General features: G+C 50.3%; 1 protein-coding gene across 8 annotated transcripts in view; it reads right to left on the minus strand.

Annotated features, from left to right (window-relative positions):
• Positions 1-21,276, minus strand: part of GRIP2 (glutamate receptor interacting protein 2) — a 104,162-nt gene that overhangs the window by 31,332 nt on the left and 51,554 nt on the right. For 7 of the 8 annotated variants that reach the window (XM_066350962.1, XM_066350959.1, XM_066350957.1 and 4 more), the window contains exon 2: positions 467-547. In XM_066350962.1, the coding sequence (XP_066207059.1) occupies positions 467-547 (81 nt within the window). Of the gene's footprint in view, positions 1-466; positions 548-14,574; positions 14,642-21,276 lie in introns of those variants that run through there. The other variant, XM_066350958.1, reaches the window with a different exon arrangement.

The raw sequence follows: 21,276 nt of genomic DNA on the forward strand, positions 1-21,276 counted from the left end.
GTCTAAGGCAGTGGTAGTCAACCTGGTCCCTACCACCCACTAGTGGGTGTTCCAGCTTTCATGGTGGGCAGTAGCGGACCAACCAAAGTAGAAATAAAAAGATAGATTTAACTATAGTAAGTTGTTTTATAAAGATTTAGTCTGCCAAACTTAGCAAAAATCTGACATAAAGTACTTGGTAAGTAATTATTATTATATGCTTTAACTTGCTGTAACTCTGCTTTATACATTTTATAAAGTAAAGTTACTTCCCTACTTTATAAATCACCATTGCTGTGGAACTGGTGGGCAGTTAGAAAATTTTACTACTAACAGAGATACAAAAGTGGGCGGTAGGTATAAAAAGATTGACTACCCCTGGTCTAAGGTCACAGAGCAAGTTAGCAGCAGAGCTAATGCTGTCTGACCCCTACCCAGAGCTCTGTGTCTCCAGGACAGAGAAATAGGAAGGAGAGGGGTTCATTACCTGGAATGCTCTGTCTGCGGCAAGCCAGGGCCACGTCGGCTCCTCCTGCGTCCTTGCCTCCCTTGGCATAAGGCCCATCGTCTGCAGGCAAGAGAGACAGAAAGGCCCTGAGTTCCATTTTCACTTCTATTCAGGCAAACTCTTTCGCTTTGGGAATCTTCCACTTTATGGACATGGCCTATAAGAGGGGTTCCTTCCTGCCAGCAGCTCCACTGTCTCTGCTGGGGATTCTTGTGGTTTCTCCTCCCAAAAGAGGCTTCGTCTCTGCTCCTGGGGCTGAAAATGTTCATTTGAACACTCACCATATCCAGGGTCCCCAAACTTTTTACACAGGGGTCCAGTTCACTGTCCCTCAGACCGTTGGAGGGCCGCCACATACAGTGCTCCTCTCACTGACCATCAGTGAAAAAGATGCCCCTTCCGGAAGTGCGGAGGGGGCCGGATAAATGGCCTCAGGGGGCCGCATGCAGCCTGCGGGCCGTAGTTTGGGGATGCCTGCTACAGTACTGGAAACTTCATACCTGTTCTGCATTTAACCATCTGCACAGCCTCCTGGTAGTACTAAGTAATATTCCATTGCACACGTAAGGAAGCTGAGGCCAACAGAGGGATAACTCATGCCCATGGTCACACAGCTGGGGAGTTATGTAATGTGGATGAGGACCCAAGTCTGTTGACTACACCACCCTAGGCTGTGTTTGCATACCTATGGGACAGGGAGCTCTCTCACATGTAGGTGGATGTCAGAGCACATGTGAGACAGTGCTATGAGCCAGTTCAATCTACAGTGGACCTGATTAATGTTTCTTCATGAAGACTGTACTTTACAGTGCACCAGCTAGCTGTATTCTCAGACATTCTAGTCAGCACAAGGTAAGTCTGTTTCCCCCAGCTTCAATTCTAGAAAACACTCTCCCATTATTCCTTCAAGTATTATTTCCTTCATCTCTCTCTTTCAAAATGCTTAGCCAAGTACCTGGCCGGTTGGCTCAGTGGTAGAGCATTGACCCGGCATGTGGAAGTCCTGGATTTGATCCTGGGTCAGGGCACACAGGAGAAACGACCACCTGCTTCTCCCCTCCACCCCTCCCCCTTCATCTCTCCTTCCATCCCATAGCCATGGTTCAGTTGGTTCCAGCACATTGGCCCAGGCGCTGAGGATGTCTCTTTGGAGCCTCCATCTCAGGTGCTAAAAATATCTCAGTTGCGAGCAGCCCCAGATGGGCAGAGCATTGGCCCCAGATGAAGGTTGCCATGTGGATCCCGGTTGGGATGCATGCAGGAGTCTGTCTCACTACCTCCCCTCCACTCACTTAAAAAAATGCTTAGTCTATATACTTTGAGACTTTCCATTTTATCCTCCATGACCCACCAACCGTCTTATTTCCTGTCTGTTTTTCTGGGATGTGTCTAATCTGTAATGAAATCTATCATTTTGGTTTCTTTTAACTGACGAAATTTTTCATACACTTCAAACATAATCAGGCCCTGACTGGTTGGCTCAGTGAATAGAGCCTTGGCCGGTGTGCGGATGTCCCGGGTTCAATGCTCGGTCAGGGCACATGTGAGAAGCAACCATCTGCTTCTCTTCCTCTCCCTCTCCCCCTTCTGTCCCTCTTCCTCTCTTGCAGCCAGTGGCTCGACTGGTTTGAGCGTCAGCCCAGAGTGCTGAGGATAGCTTGGTTGATTTGAGCATTGGGCCCAGATGGGGGTTGCTGGGTGGATCCTAGTCAGGGGACATGTGGGCATCTGTCTCTATCTCCCCTTCTCTCACTTAAAAACCAACAAACAGACCCATAATTTAAGTACTAGAATTGTATAAGGCAGAGAGGTTCTCAAAGTGTGGTCCCCAGACCAGCAGTACTAGCATCACATGGAAATTTGTCAGAAATGTAAAGTTTTGGGCCCCACCCAGGACCTAGTAAACTGGAAACTTTGGAGGTGAAGTCTAGCAATCTGTATGTGTGTGTGTTTTAGTATATTAACATAACATTTTTCTCCACTTTAAAATTTTTAATTAATTCTTTCTGATGTGTATTTATGTTTTTGGGAAATGTGTCCTACAATCAAGTTCTAGAACATTTCCATTGCCCCCCAAATTCTCCCTTGTTCCCCCTTTGTAGCTAGTCCCTCCTCCATCCTTAGCCCCACAAGCCCTGATCTGTTTTCTGTCTATATAATTTTGCTTTCCTTAGAATGTCATATAAATGCAATCATATGGTATGTAGGCTATTGAGTCTAGTTTCTTTCATTTACTACAATCTTTTGAGATTCATCCACGTTGAGTGTGATCAGTAGCCTGTTTCTTTTCATTGCTGAGTAGTGTTCCATTGCATGGATGTATACCTGTTGAAAGACATTTCCATGGTTTCCAGTTTGGGGTCATTTCAAAAAAAGCCTTAAGAAATGTGTGCATACGGGTTTTTGTATGAACATAAGTTTCCATTTCACTTGGATAAATTCCAATGGATAGGATTTTGGGTCATGGGGTAAGGATGAGGTTAATTTTGTGAGAAACTGCCAACCTGTTTTTCACAGTGGCTGCACTATTTTGCACACCCACCAATGATGTGAGAGGGTTTCAGTTGCTTCCCATTCTTACCAACACTTGGCAATGTCAGGATTTAATTTTTTTAATTTTAGTTATTCTAATAGACGTGTAGAGATCTTATAGTGGCTTTAATTCACATTTGCCTAATGACTAATGATGAACATTTTCCCTTATTTGCTACCCATATAGCTTCTTTGGTGAAGTGTCTGTGCAAAGCTTTAGTCCATGGTTACATTGGGTGTTTATTTTCTTGTTATTGAATTTTTATGCATTCTGGATACAAGTCTTTTGTCAGATGTAATAATTTACATATTAAAAAGCCTACTAGGTCATTCAGTGTCACACTAAAGTTTGAGAACCACTAGTAATGAATCATATTTACCCAACATCTAGTTTTAATAATTAACACTTTGTTTTGTTTACTCCATTTATTTATTTCTATGCTTAAATATTTTAAAACAAACCCTAGATGTAATAAAATTACACTTCTAAATATTCTAGTGTGCATTAAAAATAGGAATATTATTTCTTACATAGCAAAAATACCATTATCACACCTTTCCAAATTAAAATAATCCCTTAATCATTAACTTAATACCCACTTCATAGTCAAAATTTCCCAATCCCAATGAATTTTTTATTTTAATGAGTATATTTTGAGGTTCTGAAAACTGTTTGGTTTTTTTGCTTATTGCCTTGTTTTGCTTTCATATTTTGTTCTTTCCTTTTCTGTTGTTTCTTATGTGCCTTTAATACTTAAACAATTTTTTCAACATTCACCTATTACTCTGTGTTTCTATTATCTAAAACTCTTGAGATGAGATGAATTGCTGCTGTCTGATGACACTCCCTCATGGTGGATCATTCCCTCATGTGTTTGGTAATTGTTGGATGATAAGCTCATCTTTACTGGAGCTTTATCTGTGGGAAATTTATTCAGCCTGGTTAGGGCAGTCCCTCCAGGTCCAGAAAGAATTTGTAATTCCTTCCCCTCGGTGCTTGCCAAGAAATCATTACCTTGACACCAATATTTACATTAAGTTCTTGGCTCCAAGATTCTAGAACCATGAAAGTAGTGTATAATATAACTGTCAATGAAAACAAGGAGCAACCCTCAGATCACAAATTCTCAAAGGAGTCTACCTGGGCCTAAGAGAGACAGAGAAGCTTTTGTTTTATCTCCCTGGTAGATGGGTGGATATTTTCCAAGTCCCCTGTTTCACTAGGGTGTATCGTTTTTAAAGTCCAACTTTATGCTGGGCTGTCAGTTCCAACTAGGGGAAGTACAGTGCATCCTCTTCATCCCTAAACTATTAAAACCCAGGCCCTTGGTTACCAGACCAGCAAATACCCCCATTCATGCTGCAACCCCAATAGGGAAGCATCAGCATCAACTCACACTCATCCTGCTGGTTTTTAGTTTTCTCTTATTTTTTGGTTGGAAATGCATTGAATTTGTAGATCAATTTGTGAAAAACAAATATCTTTAAACATTGAGTCTTCCAATTGATAAACATATCATGTTATATCCTCCATTTATTCATTTATTTATTTATTTATTTATTTATTTATTTATTTATTTATTTATTTTTTCCTGTATTTTTCTGAAGCTGGAAACGGGGAGAGACAGTCAGACAGACTCCCGCATGCGCCTGACTGGGATCCACCCGGCACGCCCACCAGGGGCAACGCTCTGCCCACCAGGGGGGCGATGCTCTGCCCATCCTGGGCGTCGCTATGTTGCGACCAGAGCCACTCCAGCGCCTGAGGCAGAGGCCACAGAGCCATCTCCAGCGCCCGGGCCATCTTTGCTCCAATGGAGCCTTGGCTGCGGGAGGGGAAGAGAGAGACAGAGAGGAAGGAGAAGGGGAGGGGTTGAGAAGCAGATGGGCGACTCCTGCACGCCAGGCCGACGCTCTACCACCGAGCCAACCGGCCAGGGCCTATCCTCCATTTATTTTTGTTTTACTGAATTTCTCCCAAGAATATTGTGTACTTTCATGGGTAAAGGTCTTGTATCTTTTTCATTAAATGTATTCCTAGATTTTTGCAGTGATTTTTTTATTTGTTTGTTTCATTGTTGTTGTTTTTTCTGAAGTGAGAAGCAGAGAGGCAGTGAGACAGACTCCCACATGCACCTGACCGGGATCCACCCAGCCTGCCTACTAGGGGGCGATGCTTTGCCCATCTGGGCCATTGCTCCTTTGCAACCAGAGCCATTCTAGCACCTGAGGTGGAGGCCATGGAGCCATCCTCAGCACCCAGGCCAACTTTGCTCCAATGGAGCCTTGGCTGAGGGAGGGGAAGAAGGAGATAGAGAGAAAGGAGAGGGGGAAGGGTGGAGAAGCAGATGGGCACTTCTCCTGTGTGCCCTGGCTGGGAATCTAACCTGGGACTTCCACACGCCGGGCCAATGCTCTACCACTGAGCCAGCTGGCCAGGGTGATATTTGCAGCATTTTAACACTATCATAAATAAAATTATTTTTCAAATTTAATTTTCTAATCATTGGTTGCTAGTATATAATAATAGTTGATTTTACATTCTGACCTTTAAAATCCACATATTAATTATAATATTTATCGGTAGATTCTTTTGGGTTTCCTGTCATCTGTGAATGATGACAGCTCTATTTGTTACTTTCTAGACTGTATCTTTTTTATTTCTTTCACTTGCCTTATCACACTGGCCAGACCTCCAGGACAAAGCTAACAGAAGTGATTATACAGACCATCCTATCTCCTTTCCCGCTCAGCCTCTGCATTTTCTGTTAGTTCACCTGTGCATCTCAAAGGAGGCTGAAGCTAGTTTTCAGGCTGCCTGCTCTGTGATAATGCCAGAGCCCTGCCTCCCTGCAGCAACCCCTTGTCTTACCCACCGTACACCTTCTGGATTCTCCTCTGTGTCCCGACAGGACAGGGGAAGGGGACTCATATGCTGTGCACCAGCCACACCCTGTACACACCACCCACACCATCTCCTTCTTCTCCTTCACTTCTCACAGTGACCCTGGGAGGAGGTCGGTGCTCTCATCACGCCCACTTGACAGATGAGGAAAATGAGGCTCAGAGTAGCAGAGCCCTTGGCCAAGGCAGCCTCTGCAAAGAGCCAGGACCAGACCTAGGCCCCTTTGCCCACCCCACCCTCATTCTTTAGGCTTCTTTGACCAGCTTATGTTTTTATATTTCTTCTCCAAGTCCTTTCTTAGCACTGGACTGAGACAGGCAAGGACAACTAACAAATCATCAAGCTAGTGGGCCGCCCATGCTGCCTCCGGGGTCACTGCTCCCAGGTCACTGCTCCCAGATAGATACCATGGGCTTGGGCTGCTTCCTCAGGACTCACCTGAGCCTGCACATGGCTCCCAGTCTGCTCACTACCCTTGAAGAATAACCCTCCTATCACCTCCACCTGGCAGCTCCAGCTTGGCTCGGCCTGGCCTGAGCACATATGCAGGCTCAGCCATTCACCAGCTATGGGAAGATCACTCTTCTCCTCCCCTCCCGCAGCCTCCTGGCCAAGCAAGACCTAACTCACAGGACACATCTCCCCTCACTTCTCAGAGGAGGCATGAGAAAGAGGGCTGGAGAGCATCAGCTCTGACAGGGGCAGACGCCCCGAGCCCACCCCAGCCAGGTCCTGTCCTGAATCAGATGAGAATTCAGTCAGGAGTGGAGTCAGTCTAGGTCAAGATCAGGACTCAGCCCGGGCCAGGGTTGGGGCTCAGTCAGAACCAGGAACAGGGTCAGTCTACAGCAGGTTGCCCAGCCCCCACACTATTGACCTTTTCACTGACATTCCATGGGTGGCTCTCTTGCACTGTAGGCTTTTTAGCAGTACTCCTGTTCCCTAACCACTAGATGCCAGTAGCACCCAATCCCAGGAGTGACAACTCAAAATGACTCCAAACATTGCCAATGTTCACTAAAGGAGCAATCTTGCCCCGACTCCATTGAGAATCCCTGCTCTAGAGTCAGTGTTGGGGCTCAGGCTGGGGTCAGGGCTGCAGCTCGACCTGGGTCTAGCAGAGCCTCAGTACCTCCACTCCTGCAGCTCTACCTACTGAGAAACCATCCCTGCTGCCCGCTTACTCCACCCCACCCCACCAGACCAAGGCTAGGCCCCCTGTGCTTGCTAGAAGGTGGTAAACAACAAATCAGACAGCAGTTAAACCCAGAATAAGTTCTAGGCCCCTGGAGTCGGGCCCCCAGCAGGCTCAGCCTCCTTCCCCCAGGCTCCCTGTTCACATCAGTCAGCAAAGACTTAGGCAACACCTCATTAGGTATAATGCCTCCCATTACAGTTCTCTAACTCGCACTTCATTTAGATTCAACAAGACGCTCCTGAGCTAATAAAATTAATAAGACTGGATTATACCAACTGTGTGACGGTGAACTTCCCTGGTATTTCATGGCGGCAATTCTGGAATTGGAATCTGTCTTATCCTGTGCAAATGAGATTCTGTTGCTGGACAATCCCTCTGTCCTGGGAAGACCAAAAATTAGTTTGATGGTTCCCGGTTTATGAGTCTGGGAGAGGGAGAGGGGAAGATTATCTCTAAGGAAAGGAGGAGAAGGCTGAGGATTGAGTTTGCCAAATTCAGAGCAGTGGGATACCAGAGAATAACTGGAGTGGAACAACAGTGAGTCCTGATATTAAAAGCAAAATATTCGGAGACTTAGACTGAGGAACAATGGGATCTCCAGATGCAGGATTCTGAAGCAAAGGATGCAGGATGCTGGCTGCTGAAAGTCAGGACCCATCTTGAAGTGTCTGTGGAATCCTCCAAGTTTCCTCATCCCAATATTCAGATCTTGCTCTAGTGAACTACTCAGTGCTGAACTGAGTTGCGATGACGTCCTCGGGACAGCTGAAGTATGTGAGTCTGCTTGTCTCAACACTGAGTCACCCTAACTGCCTTCTGCTATAAGTTTTTGCTGGCTTTGGGCTCTGGCGGTGGGCTGTTTCTTTTCCCAGTGGACAGGCGGCCCTGACAGTGTGCAGCAAACCAGGATTCATACAGTGTGCAGAGAGCCGGCAGGCAATAAGTGAGGCCTTGAGAGACTCTTTTCTAAAGGAGGCCATGCATTTTAGGGTGTAGCCTTGATGGCCTGTCCTGGAGGTCAAGGCCACTCTGGAGAGGAGAACTGCCAGTTAAGATTTCTGGATCTCTAAGACCCACTGCCATATTCAGAAAGGCACCCAAAAGGAATGCTACAATGTTTTCTGGTCCTGTTCAGAGGGGACATAGCATCCCACTATCACAAGCAGCCTCTGTTGGGGGTGAGGAGGACTGAAGCAGTATGTAAACCAAGAATCAAAGCAGGGCCAGAATTACTCACTGGCTGTGTGACTTAAGTCTCTATTTCTCCACCTGTAAAATGGGAGAGGGTTATCCTCACCTCCCCATCACTGACTCTAGCCAGCCCAGGGTGAGAGTTTTGTTTTTTTTAACAAGAGCTTTGAATGTGAATACCCTCTCTCTCTCTCTCTCTCTTTTTTTTAAAGATTTTATTTATTCATTTTAGAAAAGAGAGAAAGAGAGGGAGGGAGAGAGAGAGAAGGGGGAGGAGCAGGAAACATCATCTCCCATAGGTGCCTTGACCAGGCAAGCGCAGGGTTTTGAACTGGTGACCTCAGCGTTCCAGGTTGATGCTTTATTCGCTGCGCCATCACAGGTCAGGCCCCAGGCATGAAAATTTGAAGAAATTATTTTATTTATAGAAATATCCATGGGGGTTCGGGCCGCAGTCCCCCTCCCTCAGAGAACATGCTCACTCTTTCCCGCTCTCTTTTTTGTTCTGGGTCCCGGTAATTATATGCTTAGAGATGAAGGCTTTTCAAAAACATCTTTCCCACCAATTTTCAGCTGGAAACGTGCATAAAAAACAGAGATATTTTTATCCGCATGTTTCTTTTTTCCTGTCTCCTCCTTCCAGCAATGGGCAATTATGAGCTTTTGCCTTCAGTCCAACCATCCTGTAAGAACTCGCTTCAGAGGGAAATTCATTTCCGCAGTGGTGCCAGCCGCCTGGGCAAATGTGGGCGGGGTGAGTGTGGGGGGAGCAGTAGGGAGAGGCGCTGTGCCCAGCACAGCCCTGTACACCTGGTCCCCAGCTCCACGCTGTGGTTAGGGTGGGTGGGTGGGTTTCTTTCTTATTTTATTTCTCTTGAAAGCATTGCTAATTTGCCTTCATTATCCCCGTCTCTCTGGAGCCCCAGGGAGCTAGTGGGCTTTGACAAAGGGAAAAGGAAGTCAGCCCCTGGCCAGGCGCCTTTGCCAGGACCCGCCCAGCAGGAGAGGGGTGCAGGAGGGCGTTGCTGGGAGGAGCTGTAGACTCAGCCTTGACTGATGCTTGATTCTGTGGGCTTCCAAGAAGGAGCATTCAGCATCTGCAAGGGGTCCCCTGAGAAAATGAATGTCCAGAGGCTCAACTTGGGACAGTGAGCCACCTGCAGCGCTAGCCTGCCCCTATGTGCTGGTGGGGAGCAGGGGGCTCCCACTGACCTCTAGGTCCTACCTTCACAATTGTACACCGTGGCCCATTGTTGACTCCCCGAGGGAGCCCGCTATAGCACTCCGTGTGCTCGGCCACTCGTGGCTTGGCTGGCCCACCTTTGAAGGCCTGGCTGGTTCCGTGGGAAGGAAGGATGAATTTTGGATTGGACTTAGGCCAACTTCAGATTCTGATTCCAAATCTGCTGCCAACTGACTAAGGGATCTGGGTCAAGTCACTTCTTTCTGACCCTTGGACTTCTCTGCACAGTGCGGGGGCCAGTTCCCACCTCAGGGGCTGGTGGGAGGAATCCATGAGATTCTGTGGTGCCCAGAAACCATGAGTCATGACAGTTCTCTCCTTGCCCCCTTTACTTGCCTCCTTAGGAAGGTATTCCTAGATTAACAACGGTAGCAACTCCTAGAGATAAAACCCTGGATGTTGTGCTGTGTGCTCCATAAGCATTATCCCATTTAATCCTCACCATTTTCCGAGATAGTATAATTGTTATGCCCATTTGAAAGATGGGGAATTGAAGCACAGAGAGGTTAAGTGATCTCCCTTGTAAGGAGCAGGGCCAAGATTTGAACGTAGGCCATGTTTTAAGAACTTTAAAATTATTACCACTTTATGGTCACAATCATCTTATGTTGCAGATAGCATTATCACCCCAATGTTATAGATGAAGAGACTGAGGCACAGAGAGGCTTATACGCCCAGGGTTACGTAGCTCCAAAGAGGCAGAGCCAGAGGGCCCTTCCTGCCTCCTCCTCCCACCCATGACAGGCCTCGGAGGACCCGGATAATGCCTGCGGCCCCGCAGCAGCTCCTTTGGGAACTCCTCACGATTAGTGTCCCTCTGGTCACCACAGCTAGATGGAGATACACGGAAGCTGGTTCTTCTAGAAATGATAGCCGCTGCCCCCCCCCCCCCCCCCAGCTGACGACCTCCCCAGAAGCCAGCTCCCTTGGGGAAGAAAAGCATAGGAAGATCAATGCTGCAACAGGGTGGCCTCTCATTCTGTTCAATGCATGTTTTTAAGGGAAACAAGAAGAAAAAATAGGAATAGATATAAAAAGTTGATTCCTGATTCACTGGGTGCCAAGGATTCCAAAAAAGACCATGGAAAAGGAGCCCAGGGTGTGGGCCCTTCCCTGTGCCAGGCCTGCTCTAAGCACTTCACATGCCCCAAACTCAGTTAACTGCACCGAGAATTATCTGATGATTCCCATTTCACAGATGAGGAGGCAGCTGGTGAGTTGCAGAAGGAATAGAATTTGGGCCTTCTGGGCCCCTCAAAAAAACCCACATCCTTAACCCTTGACTCTGTTCTCTCCTTCTCATAATAGGGTAATGGACCTCAAATGTAGGGCATTCTGGAAGGCAGGTCTGGCCTCCGGGATGCCCCCTCCACACACACACACACCAGGGCTCAGGTTCCCACAGGCTGGGCACGTCAGGGCTACCAGGATCCATGGCCATGACCCGAGAGCTTGCCAGCCCTGCAATCCCCCTTCCATGAGGTGTGTGGAGCCCCGACCACTGGTCCCAGAGCCACACTCATCCGGCATCCCCCTTCATGGGGCCATGGTGGTCCCAACATCAGGTGGGATGGGGTGCAGGCTCAAGTCGGCCTTGGCCTTCTGCCTTCTGAGTCTGTGCTCTCCTGCCTCACTCTGAAACCAGCAATATCAAGGACCATGACCTCAGAACTGAGTCACCACAGAATCATTTTATTTCCCACCAGTGGTTGCCAAAAGCAGTAAAAAACACTCAATTTACCCTGTTTAGAGTAAAAGCAAAATCCTCCTCATAGTCCCTCAGCCTCCCTGACCTCACCTCCTAATAGTCTCCCCTTTGCAGGCTCCACCCCAGTGCACTGGTCTCCTGGCTATTCAACATACCAGACACACGCCTACCCCAGGGCCTTTGCATAGCTATTCTCTCTGCTCAGGATGTCCTTTCTCAGACATCCACAAAACTGCCTCCTTCGCTTCCTTCAGGAACTTGTAGAAATGTCACCTTCTCAGGGAGGTCTTTCCCACTCAGCTTGTTTGAACTTACACCTGTACCCCCATACTTCCAGCACCTCCCATCAACTTCCTTCCTTGCTTTATTTTTCCTCATAACATTCAATGTCATCTAACAGACCTCACTTTTTTTTTTAACCTTAGTGATCTTAGTAACTATTTGCATCTGCCCCACTAGGATATCAGCTCTGGGGGGTGTGGCGTTTGGGGGGACTGCTGTCTGCTTGTTCACTGCTATGGCCAGTACAGAGAGCCTGGCACACAGTAAGTACTCAGTAAGTAATTTTGAATTTGACTTCACTTACAGATTAGGAGAAGGGGACTCCAAGAGGTAGAATGAGCTGTTCAAGGTCATAGAATCAAGAAGAGGCAAAGCCAGCATGCAAGCCCAGGTCTCCCTGGCTCTAGGCTGTGTGGCCTCTGTGGTCTCTGTGGTCTGGAGCCTGGAGTCCCCCCCCCCCCCCCCCAGCTACAGCCCCTGCTGTGGAGCAGAAGTTTGGAACTGCACAAGGATCCAGGTGGTTCTGGTGAGAGTCCCCTTAGAGGAGTGGCCCAGGCCACACAGTAAAGGAACCCCTACCCCCACACTGCCCGAGCTTTCCCTGTCCTGGCTGGGTGGCAAGTGCTCACTCAGGCCTAGCAGGCCCTGGGAACAAAGACCACTTTGTGACCTGGAGTCAGAAAGGAGTAAACACTGAGGGGGGAAGTTCCTGCCAAAATCTATGTTCGGGCCTACTGTGCACCCTAGCCCTGGTCACATCCTGTCCTACAAGGACTCAGGGTTAGTTGGGAGTAAACAAGATTCCCAGGAGCAGGACAGGACATGGTCAGGGTACGGACCTGAGAAAGGACTCAGGCAGGCAGAAGTCCTTTGGGGCAGAGAAAGGGCACTGGACAGCATGTTCCACAGACCCCAACCCCAAGCCTGGTGCTCACTGGGGAGTACTGCGAGTGGCCTGACTTCTAAAGGCCTCAGCCTTCTTTGCAATATGTGAAGGTTGTATGCAGGGGCCACCTGTTGGCTGCCCTGTCTCCAGGAGATGACTTGGCCAGGCCTGGCCAAACAAAGATCCAGTGATTGGTCAAGAGAGAACATGTGATCCAAGCTGGTCCTGGGACAGGACCTGGGACATTTGCTGAAACTACTGGAAACCATCCTTTGATAGGGAGAACTGAGCTAGTGAACCTTAATCTTGAAAGTGCCAGGGGCCCTCTGGAGAAGAAAGAATCTGCCTGGAAATGACACTTTCCTAAAGAAAGGCAGAAACCTAGAGTCCTAACAGTTAACTGAGCACCTGGATCCTGCTATGCCTGAAGCTCCATCTTTGGAATTTTCTTAAAAAGTAGAGTCTTGACACTGACACCAAATGAGGCAGGTGTGACCATGAGTTTCTGTGACCTGGGAAGGAAACTAGGTAGAGGTTACAGTGGTGAGGGTGGGGGTTAAGTCACCAGAGAGGAAAAAAGGGAGATCACAAAGGGCCATGAATGCCAGGATAAGGAATGTAATCATACCTGAGTTTTAGCAAGCTCCCTTCCATGGCAGCATGGGGAGAGGGAGGAGGCCAGGAGGCCAGGAGGCCAGGGAGGAGACTGGGCACAGGTCTAGGCAAGTGATGCTGAGGCCTGAGCCTGGGTGAAGGCAGAGGCCCATGAAGAAGAGGAAGACACCTCCCTGCCAATGCTCCAGGTGAGGTCTCTGGGGCACCACTGCCCTTGTGGCTCTGATCACTACAGGATGAGATGACCCCCTCACGGGGGCCCTAGGTCAAGAGGACAGATATACCCAGGCCAGGAAGGCAGTGCCCCAGGCCATTTACAGTGCAGTAGCCAGGACAGGGCAGGAGCAGACCACATGGGATCAAATCCTATCTTTGCCGCTTCTGGCTGCAGAGCCTTAGACACATAACTTAACACCTCTATGCCTCAGTTTCCCCAATTGTAAACTGGGAAGAATGAATAGTCCTGAACTCACAGAGAGGTGAGGATTAAGTGAGAAAACGAATGGCGAGAGCTAGAACAGAGTAAGACCTGGCACGGAGGAAACGCTCCACAGCTGTCACTATTGTTTGCACTATTATTATGAGGGAGTCTGGGGTGACCCTGCCTACATGCCTTGCCATGGGTGAGGAGTGGGAGCCCATGTTCACTGGGCCCTCAAAAGCAGAGTGGGGAGCTCTGCTGTAGTCATGTGGGCACGAATCCTAAGTTGGCCACTGTGTCGTAGCTGTGGGGCCTTGGGAAGACCACTGGGTCTGTGCTCTGGTTTTCTCATCTGTCCACTGGGACCACAGTTCCTCCCTTTGGAGATGTTGAGAGGCAGTAAAGTCAAGAGTACATCAAGTGTGGGAAGGAACTGACAAGGGTGGCCCCAAGTCACAGAATGAAGGATGACCTGGTCCTGGCTCCTGACAAGCTTCCTATTGGAGGGTCTGGGGGAAGTAAGGCCATCCCAGTAGGCTGAGGCTAGAGAGACTGATGGACAGATCGATGGCTGGAACAACTACATCTACCCCACAGCCCCTCCCTGAGTCCCAGTGCTGGCCCACCCAGGAATGTGGCAGCTGCGTGACATCCACCCCACTGTCTCCAGAGCCCCAGGACTCACCAGCCAGACCCCCAGCCAGGGCTTCTTCCTCCTGCTGTAAGGTCCAGGAGCTCCCTCCACACCCCCTTGCCCTTGGCCTTTGCTCTCTGCTCTGGGCAGGGAGCTTGCTCCTACCAGCTCAGGCTGGGAGGCATGCCCTCCCGGAGGCACCCATAGGGGCTGAGCCCTGCCCTCTGGAACTCCAGACCTGCCTGCTGCCCTTGCTGTCAGTGCTGGACAGCCCAGGGGACTCAGCCCCTTGCTACAAGACAGGCAGCCCTGTCACCTGCTTACCGTGGCCAGGTGTCCCACCCCCTGCACTCTCTCCATGCCCTGGGTCTCGGAGAGTGGCAAGCCCAGTCTTAGCCATCCCAGTCCCCTCTCAGGCAGCAGTTCCAGGAACCAGCTCCTCCACTCTGCCTACAGGTCCCCCATTACTTACCGGCCTCTCCAGGGGTCTCCCGGTTGAGCCCACACAGCATGTCTGCTATTGTCCCAGCTGCCCACCAACTCCCTCAGGAGCCACGCTGCACAGCCCCTCCTAAGCCCTCCCCAGGGAGGGGCTGTGGGAGGGAAGCTCCCAGCTCCCACTGGCTGGGCATTGAGTCCACCCACTGCAGCAGGCGGCTCTCCACTTAAAGGGGACACGCTGCTATCATGTCTGGCTCCTGGATGGGGTTCAACAACCTCCCCATAGCCTGCGCAGATCTTTGAAGCTAGCACGCCTGGGGTCTCCCCCAGGACCCTCAGATAGACAGACCTCGGGTCTAGTTCAGCTATTCACTTGCCCTGGGACTTTGGCAAGTGATTGCCCTCCCCAGGCCTCAGTTTTTCCATCCAGAGAAGAGGAACAATGTCTTTCAAACTTTTTTTCTTTAAACAGCAGGTTCCAACAGAATATTGCACAGAACTCCAAGACATAAACCAGTGCAGCCAATGGATGAGGCCAGGGCACATCTGTAGGTCTCTTGCTCTTGAAGCCCCCTGGGGCCCTTCCACTGACATTCTAGGCAGATGTAACCACCTCCCCCAGGCCTCAGTTTCCTCTTCTGTAGGGTGGAGCTCGGGGAAGATGAGCCCAGCAGCCTACCACATGGAGCACCCCCCAGCCTTCTGGGAAGACTGAAGCTGGGCTGAGGATCTGCTTGCCTCTGGGCTTGATGGGCAGTAGCAGCTGGTCACAACTCCAGCCCCAGCTGGGCCTCAGCGCTGCTGCACACTCCTAGATTCCTCCATGCCAACTCAGTACTGACCCTGAAGACCTGGATGGATGCCCTCTTCCAGCTCCCAGCTGCTCCTGCCCGCATCCCACCCACGTGTGTTGGCACCAACTGAGAGCCAGACACCACACAGGTGCTGCAAAGAAGTGTGGGTGATAGTGACGTGGGTGTCAAAGCCTGCAACAACAGGTTGCATCCAGTTGAATGCAGCAAAAAATGAGGCACCCATGAAGTTCTTGGACACATGGGAATAAGCAGGTCTCACATTAATTCTGTGTCTTGCAGCAAATGGGAGAGTGCTTCCCAGTGGTTAGGGACCAGAGATTTCTTCTGAGTTCCCTCCTCAGCAGGGATGCCCAGCACAAAATCCAGCCCACAACTCCCAGGCCGCCCACACTGGCTCCTACCAGCCCGATACTGATGGCACCTTCAGAGCAATCCAGACTCTAAATCTGGGGTGGGGCCACTTGTACCCCTATATCCATAGATTTGTGTTCCTCCACTGATGCTGCCTTACTAGGGGCTTTCCTCTGGGTGACTTCAGGCAGGTCCCAGGGGGCAGGGTCCAGGTTCCAGGTGAGGTTCCCTTGGACCAGCAGTGAGGTCAAAGGTCAGAGAGAAACACTGGGATCTGAGCCATGGGGGCGATGGTGAGGCAGGTCACAGAGAGAGGACCTGTAAACGGGCCAGGCAGAGAAGGGGACGCAGACTCTCCGTGTGGTTCACGGTGCCAGGCCATGGTCAGGACAAGGCTCTCATGAAGACCCAGCCCCATGCCAGGTAGGAAAGGACAAAGCCTTCTAGGCATGTAAATTGCTCTGACAGACCCTTGCCCTCTTTCCCTCCCATTTACAGCCCCGTCAGGAAAGAGGGCTTCACAGCACACAAGGATTTAGAGTTACATCCACCCCCTCTTCTAAGAAAATATTTGCTCGCCATTCAGATGCATTTAAATGAGCTATTAACATGGGCTGTCGGAAACCTCACCGTGTTTGTCTCTCTCACTGCTCCTTTGGAATTTACTTTTGTGGATGAGAAGCTCCTGGAAAGGTCACGCCGTGGGTTATGGGAGAGTTTTTCTGTGCAGCGTTTCTCTGAGTGCCTGCTGAACCAGGCATTGGGGACTGAGACACCAGGAGACAGGCGGTAAGCAATGTCTTCCCGCTGCCCTCTGTCCCTATAAGCCCACTGGGCACATTTGCATTTGATTTTTGTTTGGAAGCAACTGTTAGTCCATTTTGGAACAAGGCAGGGTTTAAATCAGGGGTCCCCAAACTTTTTACACAGGGGGCCAGTTCACTGTCTCTCAGACTGTTGGAGGGCCAGACTATAAAAAAAACTATGAACAAATCCCTATGCACACTGCACATATCTTATTTTAAAGTAAAAAACAAAATGAGAACAAATACAATATTTAAAATAAAGAACAAGTAAATTTAAATCAACAAACTGACCAGTATTTCAATGGGAACTATGCTCCTCTCACCGACCACCAATGAAAGAGGTGCCCCTTCCAGAAGTGCGGTGGGGGCCGGATAAATGGCCTCAGGGGGCCGCATGCGGCCCGCGGGCCGTAGTTTGGGGACCCCTGGTTTAAATAAATAATCAGCGCAGAGAAGTTAAGTAACTTGTCCAAGGTCACCTAGCTGTAAGAGTGGAGCCACACACATTCACATCTGCTCTTAAAGGTACTGATAAGGGTCTCTCAGAATTTCAAGGGCCTATACAGGGGTCCAGGAGGGCAGATGAGGAGCAGCCAGCTCTTGCTGGCGGTCCACTGAGAAGGTACCTTTGAACCTGACTTTGAAGGATGGGAAGGAACATGTCAAAAAAGGAGACAGCCATTGCAGATGTGAGCCCATGAACGAAACCCCATGTGACTAGTGAGGAGACCAGACGGAAGTGGAGATAGAGCCTGGTCACAAAGAGTCTACCGGGGTCTCACTCTTGCAAGTGTGGTCCTAGGACCGGCAGCCTGGGCATCACCAGAACTGGTCAGCAATGCTCAGGCCCTACGCGGCCTGCTAAATCTGAACCTGAATTTTAACAAGGTCCCAGTGGATGCAGATGAAGTATCAAAGCACAGTATTAGGAGTTTGGCTTTTCTCCTACAGACAATGGGAGGTACAGATGGTTGTAGAGTAAGGGGGTGAGAAGGCTCTGCAAGGACCTCAGACGTAGAGCTCAGCGAAGGGAGAAGGGCGAGGATCTCCCTGGGAGAGCAGGAAGAGCTGCTGCCTGGCTCCAAAGATGACCTCTTTCCTCCACGGCTGCCAGACCTCTAGGAAACAGAGGAGACGTGGGGGCCCATGGATGGGTGTGTGCGGTGGCGGGGGGCCAGGCCAGCTAGGTGCCCTGGTGGCCAGCAGCTCTGGGTCACAGAATTCGTTCCATATTTCCAGTGCAATGGATGGCCTGTGAGGAGAACTGGGAACCTTATGGGAGCTGATAGGGCCACTGAGGGGTGGGCAGGCCCTCTGTGGTCAGAAAGAGTCCTGCCACCTTTGCATCCTCAGGTTTTGTGAGACAATTGGAGGATAGATTGCTGTGTGACCTGGGGCACATGTCTAAACTTCTCTGGACCTCAGCTTTCTCGCCTGTAGAATGGACACCTATTGATAAGTCAAAAGCATTCATCCATCTACTTTTCTGCCATGAGTGTCACACCAACACTGTGGAAAGGACCAGAGAGGCAGAACTTGAAGGTCAGATGCACAAAGGTTCAAATCCCAGCTCTGCCAGCTATGTGATTCTGGGTGAGTCACTCTGTCTGAGCCTCTACTTACAACTGTCCAAGACATACTCACGATCTCTTCCTTACACGGGGCCACGCCCGCAGGGCCCTTCTTTGTGTTTCTTAACGGAGCACCATTGGCACCACTGTTGGAACATTCTCAGGTGTGCTGAGCTGGTTGTCATACTGAAGGACCCCTGGTGTCCCTGACTCTCGCCCATCCACGGGCAGTGGCTGCTGCAGTTAGGAACCACCCCACCCCACGCTGCACAGATGGAGAAACCGAGACCCAGAGAGGGCCCCCACCAGTGCAGAGCAAAGAGCCTGGACCCTGGCCTCTTTTCTTCCTCTCAGGCCCCAGGGCTGAAGCCATCATAACCACAGTCCATTCTGAGCCTACCAGGGGCCCAGAGTGACAGCCGGAAATGAAGTCTGGGTGCAGAGATGGCGATTTGAGGACAAGAGATAAACCTGTTATTGCTGTTCAGTTGCTGCTTCTCCCTCTCTCCTCACGCCACCCAGGAGGTCAGGCCGGGACAAGCGCTCCCCCGCTCGGTGGTTAAACTTTCCTAGTACATATGCATCATCATCCCCATTTTACTGGTGGGGAAACTGAGACCCAGTCTGTGATTCCACCACCCACAGGTGAGGGGAAACAGGTGACCCCCTCTGAGGTTTGGCACCCACTTTGGCCAAGTTGCCCAACATCTCCCCTCACCTCCAGTACCTCTCACTTGACTTCAGGGCAGGCTATGTTGTGTTTCAGGGGTAATGCCACACCCCCGAGGCACTCCCAGGCTGTGGCCCCAGACTGACACCTGCCAGTTCCCAGCACCCCTCCCGGAAGCCTTACTCCGGCCCTGAAGGGTAAGGGGGCATGTAAGGCCCAGGGTCTCAGGTGTCTGCCAGAGCACAGCCTGTGCAGCTGTGTGCACAGGCTGGGGGAGAGGGAGGCTCTGGGATTGCACAGAATCCTGCCGACGGTTCTTCAGGACAAGGTGGGGCAGAAACTCTGTGTGCCAAGCTTTGTTTTCAGCATTTCACACCTATTTTCTCATTTCACCTCCATAGCATCCCCACTTCAGAGGTGAGGAAATGGGGCTCGGAGAGGTACAAGCACTTGCTCTTGGTCACAAAGAGCATGAGGGGTGAGCTGAGACTGGGACCCAGGTCCTCCTGATGCCATCTGCACAAGCACATGCCTCCTGACATGTGGATGGCATTAAGAAGGAACGCGTTCTCCTGAGATGATGAGAGAGTGGGACACACAGCGGCAGCTGCAAGGGAACAAGGTTATCAGGGGCAGGGCTGGGGCCGCAGTGCACCGGAATCTGATTACAGCGATGCCCTCTTGTGGCTGGTGATCAATAAGGCTTTAGGAGGGGTAGGCATAGTCCTTTTCCTGTGCCCTCGTGCCCAGTGGAGGGGGAGACTGGCCTCAGGCTAAGGTTCAGCTAGGTGGCTAAGACTGTGTCTGGAATCTTACCTTCTACCCTGTAGACCAAGCAGCACCCTCTGAATAAGTGCAAATGCCCCAGGTGAAAAAGAAGGGGCTAACATTTATAGAACACATACTGGTTACCCAGCACTATGTGCAGGGTCTCTTGAAATCTTTCAAAAGCCCTGCTAACCTCATTTTACAGAGAAGACACTGAGGCCCAGAGAGGAGAAGGAACTTGGCCAAGGCCTCCAGCGAGGATGGGCTGAGGGTCAGATTGTCAGAATCAGGTACTCCCTCCTCGGGTCCTTTACATGCGCTTTTCCGTCCACCAGGAGCCCTCTTCCGGCTTCCATCCTTCAAACCCAGCCTAAACACCGCCTCTACCAGTAACCCACCCTGACTACACCAAGTGGGTCCCCTTCACCCTCTCACGGACTTTCCTCCAATGCATTTGCTCACTTGTTCTTTTCCACTAAATGGGAGTCCCTCAATTGTCCTACTCATTGATTTCAACCCGATGCCTAGGACTGGGCCTTGCACACCGTAAACGCTAAGTGTTTGCTGAATGAGTGAATGGGAAATCAATGATGAACACACATAATCTCTGGATGACTATGTCAAAAAGAAACCAATAACGTATCCTTTCTAACACTTCAATCTGATACAGCAAATCCTTTCTGTTATCTGGTACAGCTTGTACAACTCCACAAATGGGGTGCTCACCACCTCATGAGCATCCCACTTTATTCCTAAACAGCTGCAAGGGATGAGAATCACTCCGATATTCTGAGCTGGAGCCTGCCTTCCTGTGGCTCCCCCAGGCCCTAGGCCCCCTGCCCCAGGACTGCCCTGCATAGTCTCAGAGCTGTGTCTGGTCCCAGGTCATGAGCTCTGCGTCCTGGCAAGAGAGGAGGAGCTCAGAGTCTGGATGTAGCTTCAGTGGGGACCGGCCAGCTCCCTTCCCATCCTGAGGGCCTCTCCTCAGTGTGTGGCTGGAAACAGTGGGTGGCCATTCACATTCACTCCATCGGTCTGGGGCAATGTTCATAAACCTATCGTTAATCCCTTATAGATTGCAGCATGCTTTTCACCTCTGTGGTGTCTGCTTCAGGCTGGAATATTCTCTTTTTACAGATGAGGAAACTGGAGGTCAGAGGACAAAAGACTGATGAACTTGGATGTCTGGCTCCAATCACAGTTCAGTAGAAACATATTCTCAAATAGAGCTTTGTGTGATAGTTCTATCTGATTTTGTGCCCTCCTGGTGAACTCAACTATTGAAAGAGAACCTGGAGTTGTGGACTAACAGGGGAAGCTCGGGCAGGGTGCTAACCTGGGAAGGACCCTGCACAGCCCAGTTCAGAGACCCAGGGAGCAGGTCCTCCCCGTGGAGGGGTGGGGTGGGGCTTTGCAGGGTTAGAGATGGGGTCTGGCAGAGGACACTTGTTTGAGGACAAGGTCTGACCCCGAGATTTCTGGGCCAGTGCTGGCTGCCTGACAGCAGAGGGACCCATGTTCTATGGCATTACCCGTGCTGTCCCAGAAAGATCACTGGGAGGCTGCCAACTGGTGTCCAGACCAGCCTGGCCCCCCTCCAGCCTCGCCTCCCCAGCACCAAGCACCTTGAGCCCACTCACGCCTCCCAGTCTTTACACTCATGGCCCCACAGGAATATGCTCTCTCTAATCCCTCACCTGCTTGGCCAAACCCTGTAAGTCACCCTAAAATTTCCCCACTGTCCCTTCCCCC

This window comes from Saccopteryx leptura, chromosome 10, assembly GCF_036850995.1.
Source record: "Saccopteryx leptura isolate mSacLep1 chromosome 10, mSacLep1_pri_phased_curated, whole genome shotgun sequence".
Classification (NCBI taxonomy): Eukaryota; Metazoa; Chordata; class Mammalia; order Chiroptera; family Emballonuridae; genus Saccopteryx; species Saccopteryx leptura.